The sequence below is a fragment of the Plectropomus leopardus genome, chromosome 3 (assembly GCF_008729295.1).
Source record: "Plectropomus leopardus isolate mb chromosome 3, YSFRI_Pleo_2.0, whole genome shotgun sequence".
Lineage (NCBI taxonomy): Eukaryota > Metazoa > Chordata > Actinopteri > Perciformes > Serranidae > Plectropomus > Plectropomus leopardus.
In genome coordinates, this window is record NC_056465.1 from 22,009,652 (window position 1) to 22,028,693 (window position 19,042).

Here is a 19,042-nt window from a genome sequence, read left to right on the forward strand (position 1 = left end):
TCCCCATGGGGAGACTTCCTAAATCCACCCAGCACAGTGAAAACATGATGCTTCCTCATAAAAAACGGTAACGTTTTTTTGTATACCAATGTATCCTAAGGGCACAAGAGTACACAAGAGTACAATTAAATGAGCTGGTGATGACAAACATGGCTGTTAAAAGTTACATGTTCTGGTGAATACTATCAGTATTATCACCTATTGTCAGAAAAACTTAGTAAGTGTATGACATGCCTGCAGCTAAAATAAGCTCTAACAGAATATATAGTTGCCCCTAATTACTTCCCATTATGTTCTTCTCTGTTGTGTGTATACTAGTTCTGCAAAACCCTGACACTATTGTGTGATCTCCCTCAATCCGCTCTGTTGTTAGGTGTTGTGTAACCTCTTTTGTGCGCTACAGTCAAGACACTTTGAAGAATGACAAATTGGTCTTTTACAAAGAAATCATTGATGAAAGCACTGCCTCCTTTTTCTTGCCACACTGATGTCTCAGCTTATTTCCCTGTACTCACCTTAGGAAGTAGAAACAAGAGGAAAATAGGGCATTATTCAGGCTCCTGCGATTTCCTCCAGAAATTTCCAAGGCTCCATTACTGACAGCCAAATATTCATAATAAAAGATTAATATTTATATAATGTGTAGCTCCAATAGTGCCTTTGACACCTGGATCAATGTGACTTTGCTTGTGTGTCATTATTATTATTATTATCATTATTATTATTATTATAAAGCACATTTTTGTTTATTCATTTTGTTTATTTGTCTGTTTTTGTTTTTACTTTTTTAGTTTTATTTATTTATTATTTTTTTTCATTTAGTTTTTGTTGCTTCTCAGGTATATTTTATGTACTTTTTACAATTTGTTTTGTTATTTTTAAATGTATTTTTTGTACTTGCTTGTTTTTGCTCATTTTTTACCCCTAAGTTGCTTGTTGCTGAAATGTTTATGAAACATGAAAAAAAAAAAAAAAAAAAAGAAAAGAAAAGAAAGAAAATGTACTCTTGTTTGCGGATATCAATTATGGAAGCTGCACTAAAACAAAAAATCTCGTGCAGGAAACTGTGAGTCTGAATATGACACAAACTGATTTACTTTTTGTTTACAGCCAAATGATAAGACATTGTCACATTTTTGATTTCCTTTTCATAACTACGTCTTTTGACAGTCAGTGACATCATTATGCTGTAATGCAATGTGTGGTTTACTCTATCAGTTTTGACTTTTTTGTCTGACTACCATACGTTTATCTCACGCAGGGTGGCACAAAACCCAATGAGATGGCGATGATGACAGCGCGTGCCTCTCCCCGCCCTCAGCAGGAGCAGGTTGCGTCAAACACGCTCCTCCTCACCCATTTGCTGCTGTGCGCTTCCATCTCCATCACCGGAGCCCAAACAGGTAACCGCAATGTCGCATTTCTGTTCTGTTATAGCGTTTTAACGGTGTTTGTGGCGTATGACAGAGATACATTTGATTAAATAGGGAAGCTGTTGAGCTCGAGGCTGCTCGGCTGTAGCGGGATGTGAGAAGCGATCAGCTCATCGGGCTGCCAGATTCATTGGTTATTACCGACAATTATTACTTAATATGTGACGCGTTATTAGTTTGAAACCAGGTTTGTGTGCCTCTGTGAAGAAGGGGTGCGTGTGTGAGTGTTTCTAACTGCGCCTCACGCAAGGTGTTTTGGTTTGTGTTGCCAGCAGGCAGCATGTCGGCTTAAACGTGCGCTATCATACTGAACCGCTATAATCAATATGCCAGTCAGTGCGGCGCTTATAGGAAGCAGCTTTTAACCTCAGATCGATCAGCTTCGCACAGTCGTCTTCGTGTGTGTGTGTGTGTGCGTTGTTGTGGGGGGGTCTGGCGCGCGTGCGTTTCTGGGTAGCTACGTGAAGCCATTCATGCATCAAGGCTGCGTTGTGTTGTTTGATGAGGACGCATGCAAAGACTTTTGTTTCGATCAAGGCCCACAGGTGTGTTGTTTTTGTTTTTGGCTGGTGGATATGATGTTATGAAGGCCTACTGTGTTGTAATGTAAGCTACTGTTGTTTGTTGTTATTTCCGAATTTGTGTGGTGTAGAGCATGTACAATAAGTCAATTAATCAAATAATCAAGTAACGAAAATTGAATATGCAACTTATGGTAATTGTATCGTCTAGTGTTAATTTTTAACGCAAAAACACCAAATGTTCTCTGCTTTAACTTCTCAAATGTAATATTTTGCTGTTTTCTTAGCCATAATTCTGTGAATGTAAATTAATGTTAATATGTTTGAGTTTAAGACTGCTGGTCAAATGCAATGAAGAATTTAACATTTTGAAACTTGAGCAAACTGGCTTGATTTCTTAAAAAAATTTGAAGAGGGCAATGGGCAGCTAAAGGAGAAATGATCCCCAAGTTAGCATAAAACTACAAAAGTACATGAAAATTGAAAATTGGTTAAAAAAATAAAATAAAATAAAAACAAAAAAGAAAGAAAAAAACCATCAATGAGGAAATTACCTGGAAAAGGTGCTTTAAGTATATTAACTATTACATAATTTTAAATGTTATTATGAAAATTATAAATAAAGTTTTCCCTATTTTTTTTCCTAGACATTTTTCCCTCCCTTTTTTCTCTTTTTTTTTGAAAAACCATTTTCCAAAACTAATACTTTCTTGGAATTTGTGGAACATTTCTCTCTTACCAATTTGATCATTGCCTTTTCCACCATGTTTTCGAAAAGAAAAAAAAAATATGTTGCACCAGATTTCAAAGAGGCAAAGACGCCCCCTTGGGCTCTAGGAAAATTTAAATGCATTTCCACCAATTTTCAGATTTTTTTTTTTTTTTTTGAAGCCAACCATTAATCAATAAAGATCAAGACATCAGAAAAAAGACATTCCATTCAGATCAATGTGAACATGCTCCCTCTTCAAGGTCTAATCTTGAGGGTCTACGCTGCTGTTTGGCATAAATATGAATAAGGCATCAATGTTTTAACAGGTCAGGTCTGCTCTTGTCTGACAAACACTCACATGAACCACTGTTCTCCTCTCCTCAGGATGGAGGCGCTGCTAAATGAGTGGCTGTGGCAGGAGGAGTACTGGCTTCCCCCTGGCATGCACTGGAAGGACATCGAGGTAACGGAGAACGAGGGCCACTATCCTCTACCCAGGGATCTCATCTACACCTTGCCACTGGCCTTCGCCTTTATAGCCCTCAGATATGTCTTTGAGAGGTGAGACACACCTGCGTCCGTCACAGCGGGACCATGAAATCACAGATGTGAGATTTGCTTTATCGTTTTTGTTAACTTTGATGTCTGCTGTGCTTGACTGGTAGTTGGAGCAGTAAGTTTTGTGGTGGATATTTGTGATCTTAAACAATGATTAAATGTGTTAAGGAAACAGTATCAAAGAAACAGGCTTGATGGGAACTTCTCTGAGTCTGTTGCCAGCTGAAAGCAAAGGTTAAATACTTTGTGTGTGCCTTACTGCCTATTGCCACTGGTCATGCTGGCTGGTTGACTGGTTTTCTGCCTGCTAAGCTGCCCATGTAGGTCAGGATAATTGCTCCTATACCTTTTATTGGCCCTCCCAGTAGATGGAGGGTAAAGATCAGACATGCAGTGAGAGGCAGGCATCATGAGTGGACAGTTTTTAGCTGCTGACTGCGAAAGCCCTCTCTCCTCCCAGAGGGACCGGGCTCGGCCTTATAAAATGTGATGTGCACATTAATGGAAAGTAAGAGAGTAACTGTGGCATGGCAACAATGGTGGTGGTTTTTTAAGCTGATGTAGAGCTAACTAGAGCTCCTGAGTTAAATCAATTTTCTGATGCTGAATGGCCACTAATGTGGTGCTGATTCACAACAATCGCTAAAACAGCTTCTCTGCATCCACCTAACAACATATGCATCGCTGGCTGTTCACAAGGAAAGAAGACAGTTGGGAAAACTTAAATGTAAATTCCCAGTGGTGCTTATTACTGCAAGCAGCTAGAGATTTCTTAGAAAATGTCACATAACCTCTGTGAATCTTATCTTCAGTGTGAGATCATGACAATACTTGGAAAAAAGTTTTTTGAATATTTGAGCATTGTGAAGTGGATTTTTGTCACGTTTTGTACCATGTGACACCATCTAAAGGTCCAGTGTGTAGGATTCAGGGGCATCTACTGGCAGAAATTGTATATCATTTTCAGAACTATGTTTTCATTAGTTTATAATCACCACCTCTGCCACGGAGACTGCCATGTTGTTTCTACGGTACCCCAGAATGGACAAACAAATCACCGGCTCTCGATAGAAACACTTGTGCTTTTGTCCCAGCCACCGTAGTTCTCCTACACATTTGGTACATGTATCAGTTCTGCAGCCTCACCACTCGATATCACTAACCTTTTACACACATTTAACAGCATTTAAGGCCATATTAGAGTCAGATGAATGGATGATTGACAGAAAACGAATCTGCAACTATTTTGTTCTATTGCTCAAGCAAAAGTGCCAAAAATGTGATACTTTGAGGCTCTTAAATGAAGGAATTTGCTGCCTTTCTGGCTTTTCTTGCATTCTGATAAATAAGATAATATTTGGTGCTGGAAAACAAGACATTTCATGAGGTCAGCCTTTAGGAAGCTACCATCTATCAACAATCCAAACGTTACCCAACAGAATCTGGTGAAACTGTACTGAATTAGGACAAACAAATAAAAAATGCAGCAGTATGAAAATGAGATATCATGCAAAGTGAGGAGAGAGTGTGACTGTAAGTTGATGCTCTAAAAGGTAACTCACCTGTACGCTTAACTAGTTTTGCTGGTAGCAGGGCAGGAATTGAGAATGACGGGGACATGTGACGGATGAACAGATAGTAGACTTGTGCTTGCATGCTTTTCCTTATCAGCTGCTGTATTATCTGTCCTGAAGTTGAGAAACTGCATGAGCTCGCTTGGCATGAGCTGTGTAAGATTAGCGCCATTGTTTGGCTTAAAGCCTCATTTGTACCTTCATCAGGTATTTATTAGCAGAGTAGTAACATTAGATGTATTAGTGGCAGAGGAGGGGGTCAGTGAATAGTCATATAGCATATGCTGAGTACCGGCACGCACCTGTGTGTGTGTGTGTTAGTGGTTGGCATGTGTGTACATTGTAGTTGAACTGCATGTTAATTGTTATGGCTGTTTATTTCTGAGGAGCTGTAAGTCAGCTGGAAGCTGAAAAGGTGTGTGTTCATTTGATCGTCCCAGGCCGCATCTGTTTCCTGTGTGGTGTGTTTTGGTGTTTTTGTGTGTGTGTGTGTGTGTGTGTGTGTGTGTGTGTTAGGGATTCCAGTAACCAGAGACACTGTTTGTCTCTGTGTAAAGCTCTCCTGACCTTCTCATTCTCTCTGATCTCTTCTCCCTGCCCACTTCGGGATGATTATCTTTGAGATAGAGTTACACACGTGATTATGCACATGCACACACACACACACACACACACACACACACTTACCAAAACATCTCTCTGGTGCTTATACATGCACTGTCCACTCTCTGTCACTCTGTCTCCATCTGTCTGTAACGCGTGCGCACACACACACACACACACACACACACACACACACACACACACACACACCCCACACACACACACACCCACACACACACACACACACACACACACACACACACACACACACACACACAGATCAAGTGTCTCTTGATGCCATATCAGCTAATGACAAAGGCTGCCTGGCCAAATGTCACTACACGCCCCTGGGAGCGGCTCTGCAGGCTGTCAGGAGCAGCATAATGAGCGATCTTGTTGCCATTAGTCTGTACAGTATTAGAGTTACATTGGGCAGCTGTTGATATAATCTCACATTAATCTCTCCAGAATTATTATAAATTGTGTGGTACTATAAAGAATGAGGTCGATTTGAAAAAAAATAAAACATTTCTCTCTCCTGTTCTCTGTCCTCTCAGGCTCATTGGTGTCCCATTAAGCAAACATTTAGGTGTGAAGGACCGGATTCGGATCCGAGCCGCCTCCATCCCAAAGCTGGAGATCTTCTACAAACAGAACAGTCGGCAACCATCGCAAGTTCGTATTCCAGTCATGCCTTCACAAAAAAATCTCTAACCAGTAATTGTAAAATCCTATTTTTAGTTCCCCCCATTTTTACATCTTCAGTTTGGTTTACTCACTAAACTCTCTTACCAGTGTCCTCTTATGCTGAATTAATAAATAATGTTCTGGGGAGCCTTCAGTTATTACCCGGCATTGGAAGCAATAAGCTTTAAAAGCATCAACGAGTTTCACTCTCGTGCCTCGTGTACGTAGGCTGCTGAACATTGTTGAAAAGAGGATCTGCAGACATTTACTTAATGATGAAAAAAGTGCTGCCACCTGCTCAGTGTGTTTTTCAAGAAAAATAAAACAAAACATTTAATCCTATTTTAATCTACAATTAATATTTTCCAAAAAAAAAGCACTTGAACTCAACATAAATCAAATATACAGCAGTGCAATAGTATTTGTTAGTGATTGTGCTAATTTATGTATTGATTTTCTCAACAGAAACTGAGTTAGGTAAAAGAATATATTTTTTGTCCGTAGTCCCTGGACATATATGATAAAGTCCTCCTAAAAAACGAATATAAGATTAAAATTTTAAAAGTTATTGAAACCATTTGTAAGCGTACAGAGCAATAATAATTATGTGCCTCTTATTATATTTATAACTTAAAGGAACACTTGCAAAATTTGTTTATTAATTACTTACCTAATGTTACCTTAAATTAGTCAAGGAAACTTTTTTAACACGCATGTCTCCACGGTAAAGCAGCAAATCTTACAAGGTCACCATTCTTTATGAATCAAAGTACTCAGGGAACAAACTCACACAACTCTTATACAGTTGTATGCTGAGTACTTCCCAAACACATGAATTTTTGCAAAAACATTACGATTTAAAACGTCAATAAAAGCAGTCTCATGCATGGATGAGTAACGTCCCTGGAAACTGCATGTGTTTGCATTTTAGTACATAAAACATTTCAGCTTACGTGAGTGTGCCTGAACATACATATAAGATCTGCTTGAGCAGAGTTCAAATGCTTAAAATTGCAATGTTTTTGCAAAAATGCATGTGTTTAGGAAGTACTAAGCGTGTGACTGGAAAACGAGAATGGGATTATACTGCTCTTGTTGTGTTAGAGTTTTTATATAGTTATAGTATAGTTACTTTTTGTATTTTCTGTATACTGTTGAGGCATACGAAAAAAATAGTTTCCTTCACTAATTTAAGGTCGCGTGCAGTGAGTAGTTCATATACAAATGTCATTTTGGGGGTGATGTATTTCTTTCATTTTGTAGTTTTTTTGCACAAATATTTTCGATAATTAGTAGTTTTTGCAGCATTGTATTTTTGGGGATTATTTACTAGATTAATATGAGTTAAGCATTCCTTGATCCTTGATGTCATTTTGTCCTCCACACAAATGAAACCAAACCTACACCCCTGGTTGAAGTGGGAGGAAATACAGTCTGAAAAAGCACTTTAGTTCTTCATGGGAAACTAGTGCATGTCTCCACAGATATACTGTACAACCCTGCAGGGTAGATGCACAGCTTGATGAGATTTCTTACTCTCACGTTGCTTAGTGATTTTGTAAAAGTCAAAAACAGTCAACGGAAGTGATTGAAGAGTTTTGCATAAATTTGTGAATCAAAACGCATAGAGTAAAAAGACAGACGTGAAAATGCATGAGTAGTAGTAGCGCAGTTTAATATTGCTGTTAGTGTGTGCTTAGTCTGGTTGCATCTTTGCAAAAGAGCATTTGTTGTTTCGCAATTTTATTTGGCTGAGTTCGTGGCTATTTCAGAACAAGGAACTGTCTCTTGGACTGTTCCAAGGAAGGTTCACCTGATTCACAAGAGTGACACAAAGGCAAAGTGAAGGTACGCTAATTAGTCAAGAAACAGGAAATAGTAAATTTTTTGTTTGAGGTGTGTCCACTCAACAATTTGGCAAAATGTTACTTCATTCAAACACCCCAAGCATTAGTATGCTGTCAGTACTCCTCACTTAACAAAATCCCCTTTTATTGCCACATTGCCTTAGTTAGCCACTGCATAGAAATTGTCCCACTATGCAGAGAAGTTTCTATTTTCCCTTAATCAGTGAACAGGTGCAGACAAGTTATAGTGAAGTTTCGGTTCACATGGAACTCCTCCACCCTCCTTCTGGTTTTATTTGGCATTGCGACACTGACGTTCACGCTCTGCTGTGGACCTGCAAGATATGACTTGACATATTGTATGCAAATGCATCGCTCTATTAGTGTGTATGTTCTTGTGCATGTATGCACGTGTGTACTGACTTTTTTGCAAATCATATATTTCCATATGCTTCGCACCTGCAGCCGCAGCTGCAGCAGCACCTCACTGTTGCATTTGTTGTTGTGTCATGTAAATACTGGGCCACAGACACATGACACAGTTAGTCTCGTCTTACCAGACCTATGTTTACACTTTGTTTTAGTTAGCGCTGTGCCAGCGCTTGAGAACGGTCTGGCTGAGCCCGTCATAATTCCACTCTAAGGTTGTTTGTATTTCTTAAACCAATCACAGTTTTCTTGGGCAGCGCCTAGCCCAGGATGCAGCAACAATGCCCTTGCAAAATAATGCCAGGAGGGAACTTGTTTTGGTGGACCATTTGCATGTGGGAAGGAGAGCCCTGGCAATAAAATGGCTAAATTCCTGCAAAAGAAATAAGCACATACCCATTCAAAAAGTGGTTGTTGTTGTTGTTTCATGCACAGCGCTTAAACAATGTAGGGAGATAGGTCTGTCTATGCGAGACTATGTTTAATGTACTGAAGTTTCAGAGGATTTTGTAACAAACAGATAGCAAAAGGAAGGAGAATTCTTTCTGAAACAGGCGCTCAGTGCAGGATTAACAATTAGCACCAGAAACCAGCCAAATGCTGGTAAAATATGCAATTTGCTGCTTGATTTGCTAAACTCACCAGCCACAAAAATAATGGTAATCAACTGAGTGGTTGGTAGATTTTGGCATCCACCAGCCACAGTTGCAGGTGGACAAAAAAATTATTCTCCAACCCTGGGCCAATGGCAGGCTTTTTTTTAAAACAAAGTAGTGTGAAATGTATTTGCACACTAAGATGCAGTTGCACAACACAGTCAGGAAAACTTTGCATCCTCAGTATTGTTAAAAAATTACAAAATAAATTAAAAAAATGCAGTCTAATTCTGCAAATGTGCACCTATAGTGTATGTATAAATATGTATATATTATATGTGTTTGTGTATTCAGAGTGAGGTGGTGAGCTTGGTGAAGCAGTGTGGACTCTCCCAGAGAAAGATCCAGACCTGGTTCAGACACAGAAGGAACCAGGACCGACCCAGCAACACCAAAAAATGCTGTGAGGCCTCGTGAGTCTTATTTTTTTAAACACACACTCTTTTTCATATTTTCAATTTGATTTCTTTAGCAAATTATAAAGAAACTCTCATATTCCAGTGTAAAATGGCAAATAGAGTGATCTCTTCCTTCACTCAATTGTCTCGTCTTTTCAAGACCAATACTTCTTCCTACAGGGATAACATCAGTAATAATCAGCACGTTGGAATGAAACCTTTCATATTTATGCAGATACATTACTGCTGCACAACATGCCTCCTTGACATTTCTTCAATTTTTTCCTGATTAAACTAACTGATTCAATTCATGCTGCAGGCTTTAACAAATGATGGCGTTTATTTTTGTCTCCGCAGCTGGCGTTTTGTCTTCTACCTCGTATCATTCACTGCAGGGCTCGCCTCTTTAATTAATGTAAGTCTGATAGTCGCTTTTATTTCTCCCTCACTGATAACATTTATTCACACAATGTGTAGAAACAGCAATAGGACATTTTTATTGGATGTGAGCAATAATAGAGCAGTGTAATGTGAGCAGTTATAAACACATTTCATAACTCACTGTGGTGTCATGGTGTGTTTCTCTGCTTACAAGGCATGTGTTAATATTCAGGCTGCAGTTTGTACCATGTGAGCACTGTGCTGATGCTTGTTTGGTCTTGCAGACTCCGTGGTTCTGGGATCACAGAGAGTGTTGGAGGGGTTTTCCCAAACAGGTGAGCTTGAAATAATGTGGTTTGAAATGGAAGTTTTGATGTTTGGTGTTGCTTTAAACTGTCAAAAATTGTCAGGCAGCATTTGAAGAAATGACCTAGCCTCCTGAATCAGGATAAGTGTGTGTTTTTCTTTAATTTTAGGATTGACAGTAAAAGTTTCAGTTATTTCAAACACTTGATAGCATTAAGTTTGCATACAACAGAATATGGTTAGATCAACAGTTTTTATAATGGATTAATTGATCAAGTAAAAATGCCAAACACAAGTGTGACATTTTGCTTCTTTTTTCCATTTCATGTGATTTTAAGTTGAATATCTTTGGCCTTGGACTGTTGGACTGTGTCTTTGCAATGCTCTCTATTTCCTGACAATTTATGACGGCTTCACTACTGTTTTGTAGGGCAACGGCTTTGATCCCTGCTGAGCTCTTGTCAGCTAATGCATTAACAAACATTCCAGCAGGAAATACAAGGCTCCATATCAAGTGTTTATGTTGTCAAATTTGAAAAGATCTGAAGACTAAATCTCCTTGACGTTGTGTAACAACAGTCACTTCCCAGTAGACAAGTAGCAATTGATGAATGTTTTCACCCCTTTAGCCAATAAAGGCAGCATTAGACCAGCAACTCCCATGTTCTGGGAAGTAAAATTACTGTTTTTGTCAATGGAGTCTGGTGGTTTTGATAATGGCTTCAGTTCCTCATTAGAAAGCTGTGAAAATACTCTAAATACACTGAAACTGATATTGGGGTTTTTTTAGGTGGCACTTTTTAGTTAAAAACTAAACAAATTGAGCTGAGTTTGCTTAGCACCACATACAGCAAAACGATGTGCGAGTACAGTGTTGAAGGATTCATCCACAGAAAGCTCTGGATTTATTGTGCAGTTTGTTCAGTACTTTCCACCCATTAGTTTTCATCTCTATTCCCCCATTTCCTTTACAGTTGGCCTAATGGGTTTTTTTTACCTTGGCTTTGAAAAGCTCATATCCCGGCAGTGTTGGTGACAGTTAGGTATGCCTGCAGGTCGGCATTCTTCCAGGGAAGCCAGCCTTTCCCTTTTGGGGTCATGGCCTCGAACAGAAAACACGTGAAAAAATGCAAAGCTCTCTGTATCTGCAGTTTGACTGATTACAGCTCCTGCAGGCAACACTTCTGCTGACCTTTTTCCTTTTCTGAGGCCTCTTACAGAGAGAAAGGATGTGCTTTTTGGGGTTAAATGTCTCGGTCAACTTCCTACTATTGTGTTGCTGCAGTCTTTGAATGCTTGAGGTGTTTTGATTTAAGATCACCAAGCCTTTCTTTCAATAAAAGTGCTTCCTCTTTTTAAAATCAGGTTTTTTATTATACAGTTTGTCCTTTATGGGAATGTGAGAGAGGTATGATGTGACCATAAGCCCTGTGAAACCTGAGCAAATCGGCTTGATTTCTTTAAAAAAAATTTCCTTGTCACCCTATACTTATTATTTTGCATGTTGTGGAACATTTCTTGCCAAGTTGCATTATGTTTTTTCCTGTGTTTTCTAAAGAAATCAAACCAATATTCTGGGTTTTAGAGGTTTAAATGCTGGTGAAAGGTGTCTGAATGCGGCACAAAAAAGCGTTGAAGGGTTAAGAGCTTTGGAAACACACTGCTGGACTTTATCACTATACTTTTTTGCACTAATCGACCATACAGGAAGAAGCTGCTCATGCTCAGTGTGGAATTCTTGGTAGTTTTAGGATAAATGGTGCCTTTGGGGGGTCCCGTAGCCTCCAAACCTTAAGATCTTTCTCTCTTTTAGAGTGACTGTCGGGCCCACAGTCCCTCTGCAGTATCACTTCATTCTGCACTTTTAACCTTTTGAACATGTAGTTGAATAGCATACATTTTTGCAAAACTGGCAGATTTTTGCAAAATATGTTTATAATGTTTTGCTTTAAATGCCACGACATGCATGTGTTCCTGAGACTATGCAGATAAGCATGATGATGGAAATGCTTCTGTTGCAGCCACATACCGTTGAAGGCAAATTTTGACTTATTGTTTCTCTCTTCCTCTCATTCTTTAGCCCGTGGCCGAGGCTCATTACTGGTATTACATCTTGGAAATGGGCTTCTATTTGTCGCTGCTTCTGTGCGTCTCTGTGGACGTCAAGCGGAAAGTGAGTGTGAGCTTGATTTTCACGGATATCCCCACCCTACCTTCTTCCCGCACACATTAACAAAAAACCCCAGAGCAACACCCTTTTGGTTTTCACATGGTTTCCTCTGCATTTCCTCTCATTTTGTGCCTGAGATTTTAGTCAGATGGTCAACACCAAAAAGCTAAATGCCATCACTCAAACACTTGTTGTGTTTTTTTGCTCACTGTAATCCAAATGTTGTTTTTCTCTTGCGGGATTTCACTTAATAAGGATTATGCACTGGATTATCTCCTATTACATCATAACTTTGTGGACTTTGTGTTTGCGTCTCATTTTAAAACTGCTGAGTGCTGAGTCTTGCAGTGTTTTTAAGTCTTTAGCAGGAGATCAGCACATACTGTAAAATTTACTGAAACAGGAGAATATATAGAAGAAGAAGAAGAAGAAATTGATTTACCCCAGACCTATCCAAAGGAATTCAATTTAATAAACTTTTAAAGGTGCAGTGTGTAGGATTTAGGGGGATATGTTGACAGAAATGGAATATAACATAATATGTAAACGTATAAAAAGCAAAATAATGTTATCCTTAGTTAGTCTTTAGTTGAAAATAAGAATTGGTTTGTTTTTGTGGCATTAGCTTGAGCCATTTATATCTACACAGAGAATGGCCCTCATTCATGGAAATCACCTTGTTGCACCTCCATGCTTGTACAATAACGGACAAACCAAAAAATGGCTTTAGATAATACCTTTTGCATTTTCGTTACTGCAGTTAGCAGCCCCGCTGCAACATAAATCATCAGATGCAATTTTTTTTTTAAGAAGGGACCTCAGATAATTCAGCTCCTATTAAAAACCTTCTGAACGTATGGATTTGAAGTTGTCAGAGAAAAAATGTGAGCGCACGTTACGGTGACAACCTATCTCTGACATGCCGAACAGTGACAGAGAAACACTGATTTGTAACGTGAAACTGCTTTATTCAGTATTTTTATCTGTTTAAATCTCTGAGTCTTATTTCTTTCAGAGAGGATGAGACCTCTGCTGATAATTTGGCTGCTGGTAAACACCTCCTGAACAATAAATACTGTAGGATTTTGAACCAGGAGAAGTTATAGCTAGTCGCAATGTCCAGTCCTCACCACTAGATGTCACTAAATCCCCCTCAACCTTGCACAGTGTTCCTTTAAATGTGCTCTTAATTAATCAGAATTTGCTGTACATCTAAGTTGCTTTGTATGCAGAGATTTACAGTAAATAACCAGTCTAATTCTTCTTTTTTTCATGTTTCTGTCTTTTAAAGAAACCATTTAAATGTGTGCTGCTACTAAGCTTTCTTGGGAAATTCCCTAAATTCAGTGAGAAAAAAAATTCAGGTGGTTTTGTGTGATTCATCAGAGGCTCCAGTCTGTTGATCAAAGACACCAGAGCTTCTAACATAACAACAAATCACTGCAGACAACATTTGAATCTGCCTTTCCAAAACTTGGACACAACTGATGAACAAGACCGCAGACGCAGAGCTGCTGAAGTCTTATTTTTGCCACTATACATCTTCCTTATACTGTGTGGTCTCTGTGCGCATTCCAGGACTTCAAGGAGCAAGTTATTCATCACATCGCCACCATATTCCTCATCGGTTTCTCCTACTGTGCCAACTATGTGAGGGTTGGCACACTGGTGATGCTAGTGCACGACTCTTCTGACTTCCTTCTCGAGGTGAAACACCACACATGAGCTGACTCACTCCATCAATTGTGTACTTTAAATTGGAGGAAGAGAGAGAAGGAGGAAATACGTTGAATACATTTTCTTTAGTCATCATGTGCTTTGAAATGAACAAAGGTCACAGAGAGCTTGACTTGAATACAGCCATTGTGTATTTATTGCAGAAGCTTTCCTTACACCCTAACACATGATAAGTCTGCGTCCGGTATAAACTGAGCTATACACAGAAAAGCATTATGGTCTATGGTAAAAATAATTACACCCTTTGTGGCTGTTAAAGTTTTGCAAGTCCATCAGGGAAACAAAAGATCCATTGTCCTTTGTTTTATGAAGCTGATTTTCCTGCGTGTTAGATTTGACTGTCAGCATCTGAAAACTATCACGTTATCTCAGAGCAGCGGAAATATGTGGAGCTGGTCACGTGACCCCAGGTTTGACTGGGTGTCGTCTGGCTTCTGATAAAAGTCATAAAAGGTTGATGTGGGTGTCATATTCAGACAGTAACCTCTGCATAGCAAGACATGGGATTCTGAGTAGGGGAGCTACTTTAATTTGAACTTTTTTATAATTATTTTAGATTACTAATCACATTTTGACCTGTGAAAGTCTGTAGGGAACTTAATTCCCTGAATGCATTCATCCTTGTCCTGCCAGTCGTTTGATACGGTGGGGTTAGATTTAAAGGTCCAGTGTGTAGGATTTAGTGGGATATTTTAGTGTTTTTTCTTTCATGTATAATCACGGGAAAACAAGAATTGTTGTCATGTTTTCTTTACCTTAGAATGAGCCGTTTTTATCTGCATAGGGAGCAGGTCCTCATCCACAGAGTCCACCATGTAGCACCGTCATGTTTCTACAGTTTCGTATCAGCTACCATAGTTAGCAGCCCCTCTGTGATGAGCCAAACAGCATTAGAAAAAAACAATTTTTTTACAGTGAATGACTTTATTCAGTTTTTACTTGTTTTGAACGATGGGTTTGTTATTTTTGGAGAGGAAGAGACTTCTGCGAATAATTCAGCTCCCAGTAAAACCGTTGTAAACAGCTGGATCCTACCTTACCAGAGAAAATAGATGAATACACATTACTTATTTGTAACATGAAACTTCTTTATTCAGTGTTTCTACTGGTTTTAATCACCTTTTCTGACCCCTACGAATAATTTGGCTCCTGGTAAAAAAAAAAAAAAACTGAACAGTGAACACTGAAGAAATTTTAATTGGGAAATCATTTTAAATTCATTCATTCAATCATTTCAGTTTCAGTTTTCCTTTTGGAGTATTTTTTTCTTGTTTTACATTTAGAAAATTGTTTCCTCCCTCCCTTTTTTTCCTTTGAATAAATGGCAGATATTTCCTCTGTTACAACACACACAAATTAAGAAAATAAGGTCAGGGAATAAGCGGTTCAGGAGACTACCCTACAGAAGTCTAAATTACTGAATGTTTTTTGGCCCCCAACAGTAAGTCACTCAGCATCAGAGAATCATCAAATTGATTGTATTTAGAGATTAGTCATAGATGTAAGGTGGCTGTTTTGGTTTGGGTAACTAACATGCATTTGTCCTCTGAAAGTCTGCCAAGATGTTTCACTACGCTGGCTGGACGAGGACGTGCGACTCGCTGTTTGTTGTCTTCTCTTTGGTCTTCCTGGTGACGAGGCTGGTGGTGTTTCCTGGCAGGTAAAACAAGTTTCATGTTTTTTTCCCCCCAGTTTCTACCAGATGTTGAAATTTCCAAGAAACTCATGGCATGCATTGCCTTAAATTTGTGAGTCATAAAGTTTTTATGCACGTCTATGTCGTAGCAATAATACAAGTCAACTTTCACACAGATTTTTGTATTGCATCATACGCTGGGTTGTTGTTTTTGCAGTTCCTGTAGCGTGTACTCATTCTGAACTGCTGAACTGTCGAGGATCTGCTGCAGTGTTCTGGAGCACCCAGCTGTGTCGTGTTGTCTCGTATTTCCTCACGCATCTTTGCCTTGTTCTCTCTCTCCCACTAACCTGACATCACTGGTTTCTTAGCTGGGAGCAGCAGGTTTACAGTCCCTGCAAAACAGTCAATTTTGCCGGTTGCAGAAACAGTGCTTGTTAGTTGAAATGCTCTGAACCTTTCAAGAGTTTGTGCTAGAGGGATACTAAAACTGGCTGTTTTATGCTGTCTTTGTTTTTCCAGAATTGTCCACACAACCTTGGTGGTGTCTCTAGAATTCTTCCAGCCCTTCTTTGGTTATTATTTCTTCAACAGCCTTCTGTTAGTGCTGCAAGCCCTGCACATCTTCTGGGCTTATCTCATCCTGCGCATGGTCTACAAGTTTGTCTTCATGGGCAAGGTGAGAAGAAGAATGTAAATGAAAAGGCCCAGCTGCCACCAGACATCAATATGACGTCAGGAAAACATTGGACTCTTACGCTGGACAGACGTTTAATTTGGTTGGAATGAAAAAATGACGATTTAAAATCTAACAATTTTAGAACTTCACAATGTTTTGCAGATGTTGAGTTTCGTTCTACACACCAGATTAAATTTACTCTTTCTATGTCAAGATGATGTTGGCATGAGATGTTTGAAAGATGTTTGATTTTGGTTACAACACAACCTAAAAGCAAACAAAATTTCAACGTCATTTGTCGTCAGTATTCTACGTCAGATTGACATCAGCATTAAATGTCGTCCTGGTCACCCAACGCACAACCGAAATTTATCCAAAATCCAAATATCGACATGTAAGAACATTGGTGGCCAGCAGGGGGGGATAATTAAAGTCACTTTGGCACCAGATATTGTTTTATTGAACTATTTTTTTTTCATAGGTGGAGCGTGATGAACGTAGTGATGAGGAAAGTGAGGTGGACGATGAAGAGGAGGAGCCCGAAGAGGAAGGAGACGAGTGCAGCTGGGAGCAAAGAAAAGGCGCCATCAACTCCAAACTGGCATCACTGGCAAACAACTGTGTCCTGAATAACCTGACCAACCAGAGGAATATTAACAGCCGACTGCCCAAAGCCAGATAATGGAGCAGCCTCCTCAAGCGTCGACCGATCCTTAACGGAAAAATAAGTTATTTCCCCCCCACCGCCTATTTGGAGATTAACTCATTCCTGGCATATACATACATACTTGTTGTCCATCCAGCACGGTCCACTGATGATTTCAGATCAGGCTAGGTCTGCATCCTGCTTTTCTTCACAAAAAAAGGGCGAAGAAGCACAGATGATTGTAAATCTTTACACTCTGTGAGATTCAGAAGAAATGCCATTGTTGCTGTCACCCACACTACGGCATACTGTAAAGATATATTTGGCAAAACATGGAGACTTCCTTTACAAAAAATCATTCATGTTATTTTTGCAAATTTTGTATTTATGCTGTTTTCTTTTTGTTGTAATATAATAACTTTTTGTAAATATATGAGGATACAAGTACCTGAACTGTTCCATAATGCATTTATCTTTTCTTTGCTCCATTTTTTTTACACAAAATCTAACTGTTTTAATCCAACATTTGGTAAAATATGTTTTAAAACGGAGCAAGCTAAAGCTAGAATTTAATTCACTCCCACATATACACACTTTGGATGATTGTACATAGGCTATTAAGGACATTGATTGTAGTAAATCTGTTGATAAACCACTTTATACATCTATTTTGTATTAATCATTTACTCAGCAGGTCATTTTTATGTTTTTGCAATCATGTGGCAGATTCTTAAAGGCTCCTGCAGAAATCCCTTAGTGATGATAAAATTATATTTTTCTGCGATATTATTTGATTTTGTCCATTAGGTCACTTCTTAGAAGAGACATGGTGCCCCCTGGTGCACAAAGAAGAACACGTCCCTGTAGAAGAAAGCTCTCCCCATGTCTGCTAAAACAATGCCTTTACAAAAACTGTACTGCTTTTAGAAAAATTGATTTAAACTGTATATGTGTGTGAGTGTGTGTGCGTTTTGTTTCTTTTTCTACTTTTAATATCATTGTGACAGGCAGCATGGTTTCTCAATGAGTTTTTTGTTAAGGTTTGCTCTACTGGACTTTAGTTTTGTGCCTTGACTGCTGTTTTTACACTGTTCTGTGACAAACACTTGATATTACGCTGTGTGAGAGTAGGAATACCTTCACTGGACAGCTTTTACTTCAACTGGTTTTAATGTTTTGCTTGAAATGTTGGTGAGGCTGGTAGTGAATAGGTAAGCCATGAAAAGTACATGCACACAGATGGGCATTACTGAAATGTGAGATATTTTAGATAGCAGAGTTGTCAACAAAGGTCAAAATGCTTTATGGCTCACATGAAATGTAAAGATTTGACTTGAATGATTTTTTATAAAAGTTAATGGCATATTTTATATGATGAGACTGGGCTCTTCTACTTTATTAGGAACCAGAGGTCATTTGGATTTTACATCTGTTTAAACAGTAAACAACACGTCTGTAAACTCTTTCCAGGCTCGGCTCCAGATGGGTCATTATGATTGACAACAGTGCTGCACAGAGATATTGTTCATTAACTTGAGTACACTCATACACTGCAGGTCGTTCACCACTAAAAACAGCTGTTGCATTTTCACAGGTAGTAAGGACTACTCATAAATTATTGGTTCCAGGGACTTAATAGCACTGCGGCCCACAACATAAGGTGGGATTTTAAGTGATCACGTTGTAGAGCACTAAAAGGGCTGATCCACTGAATATCACACTCATGATTCCCACTAGAATATTCTTCTTTTTTTTTAAAAAAAAAAAAAGAAAGAAAACCAGGAGAAACGTCAAGTTTCCATGAAAGCAACACTTGACTGTTCCTTTATGAATGCACATGGATACTTTGTTGATTGTGTGGCCAGTTGGAAAGTTTTAATAAATAACTTCTACTAAATTAAATTCTGCTGTCATTTTATTGTATTACTCCTGATTATGTGCTGATTTTATAGATTTTTTCAAATAACATTTGTAAATTTATTACTTAATGTATTTTCTACATTCAAAGGTTCTATTGAGGTTTATGTATGAAGCTTCAAATGTCGGTTGTCATATTTTATGATTTTTTT

General features: G+C 38.8%; 1 protein-coding gene across 1 annotated transcript; it reads left to right on the forward strand.

Moving 5' to 3' along the window:
* Window positions 1-1,297: 1,297 nt before the first annotated feature.
* On the forward strand, window positions 1,298-18,875 carry LOC121940075 (ceramide synthase 2-like). Its single transcript, XM_042482946.1, has 11 exons — window positions 1,298-1,403; window positions 3,051-3,227; window positions 5,959-6,076; window positions 9,315-9,433; window positions 9,776-9,833; window positions 10,084-10,134; window positions 12,186-12,278; window positions 13,854-13,982; window positions 15,566-15,672; window positions 16,171-16,327; window positions 16,809-18,875. The coding sequence occupies exons 2-11, from the start codon at window positions 3,052-3,054 to the stop codon at window positions 17,007-17,009; spliced, it is 1,209 nt and encodes a 402-aa protein (XP_042338880.1). The 5' UTR covers window positions 1,298-1,403; window position 3,051; the 3' UTR covers window positions 17,010-18,875.
* The last annotated feature ends 167 nt before the right edge of the window (window positions 18,876-19,042 follow it).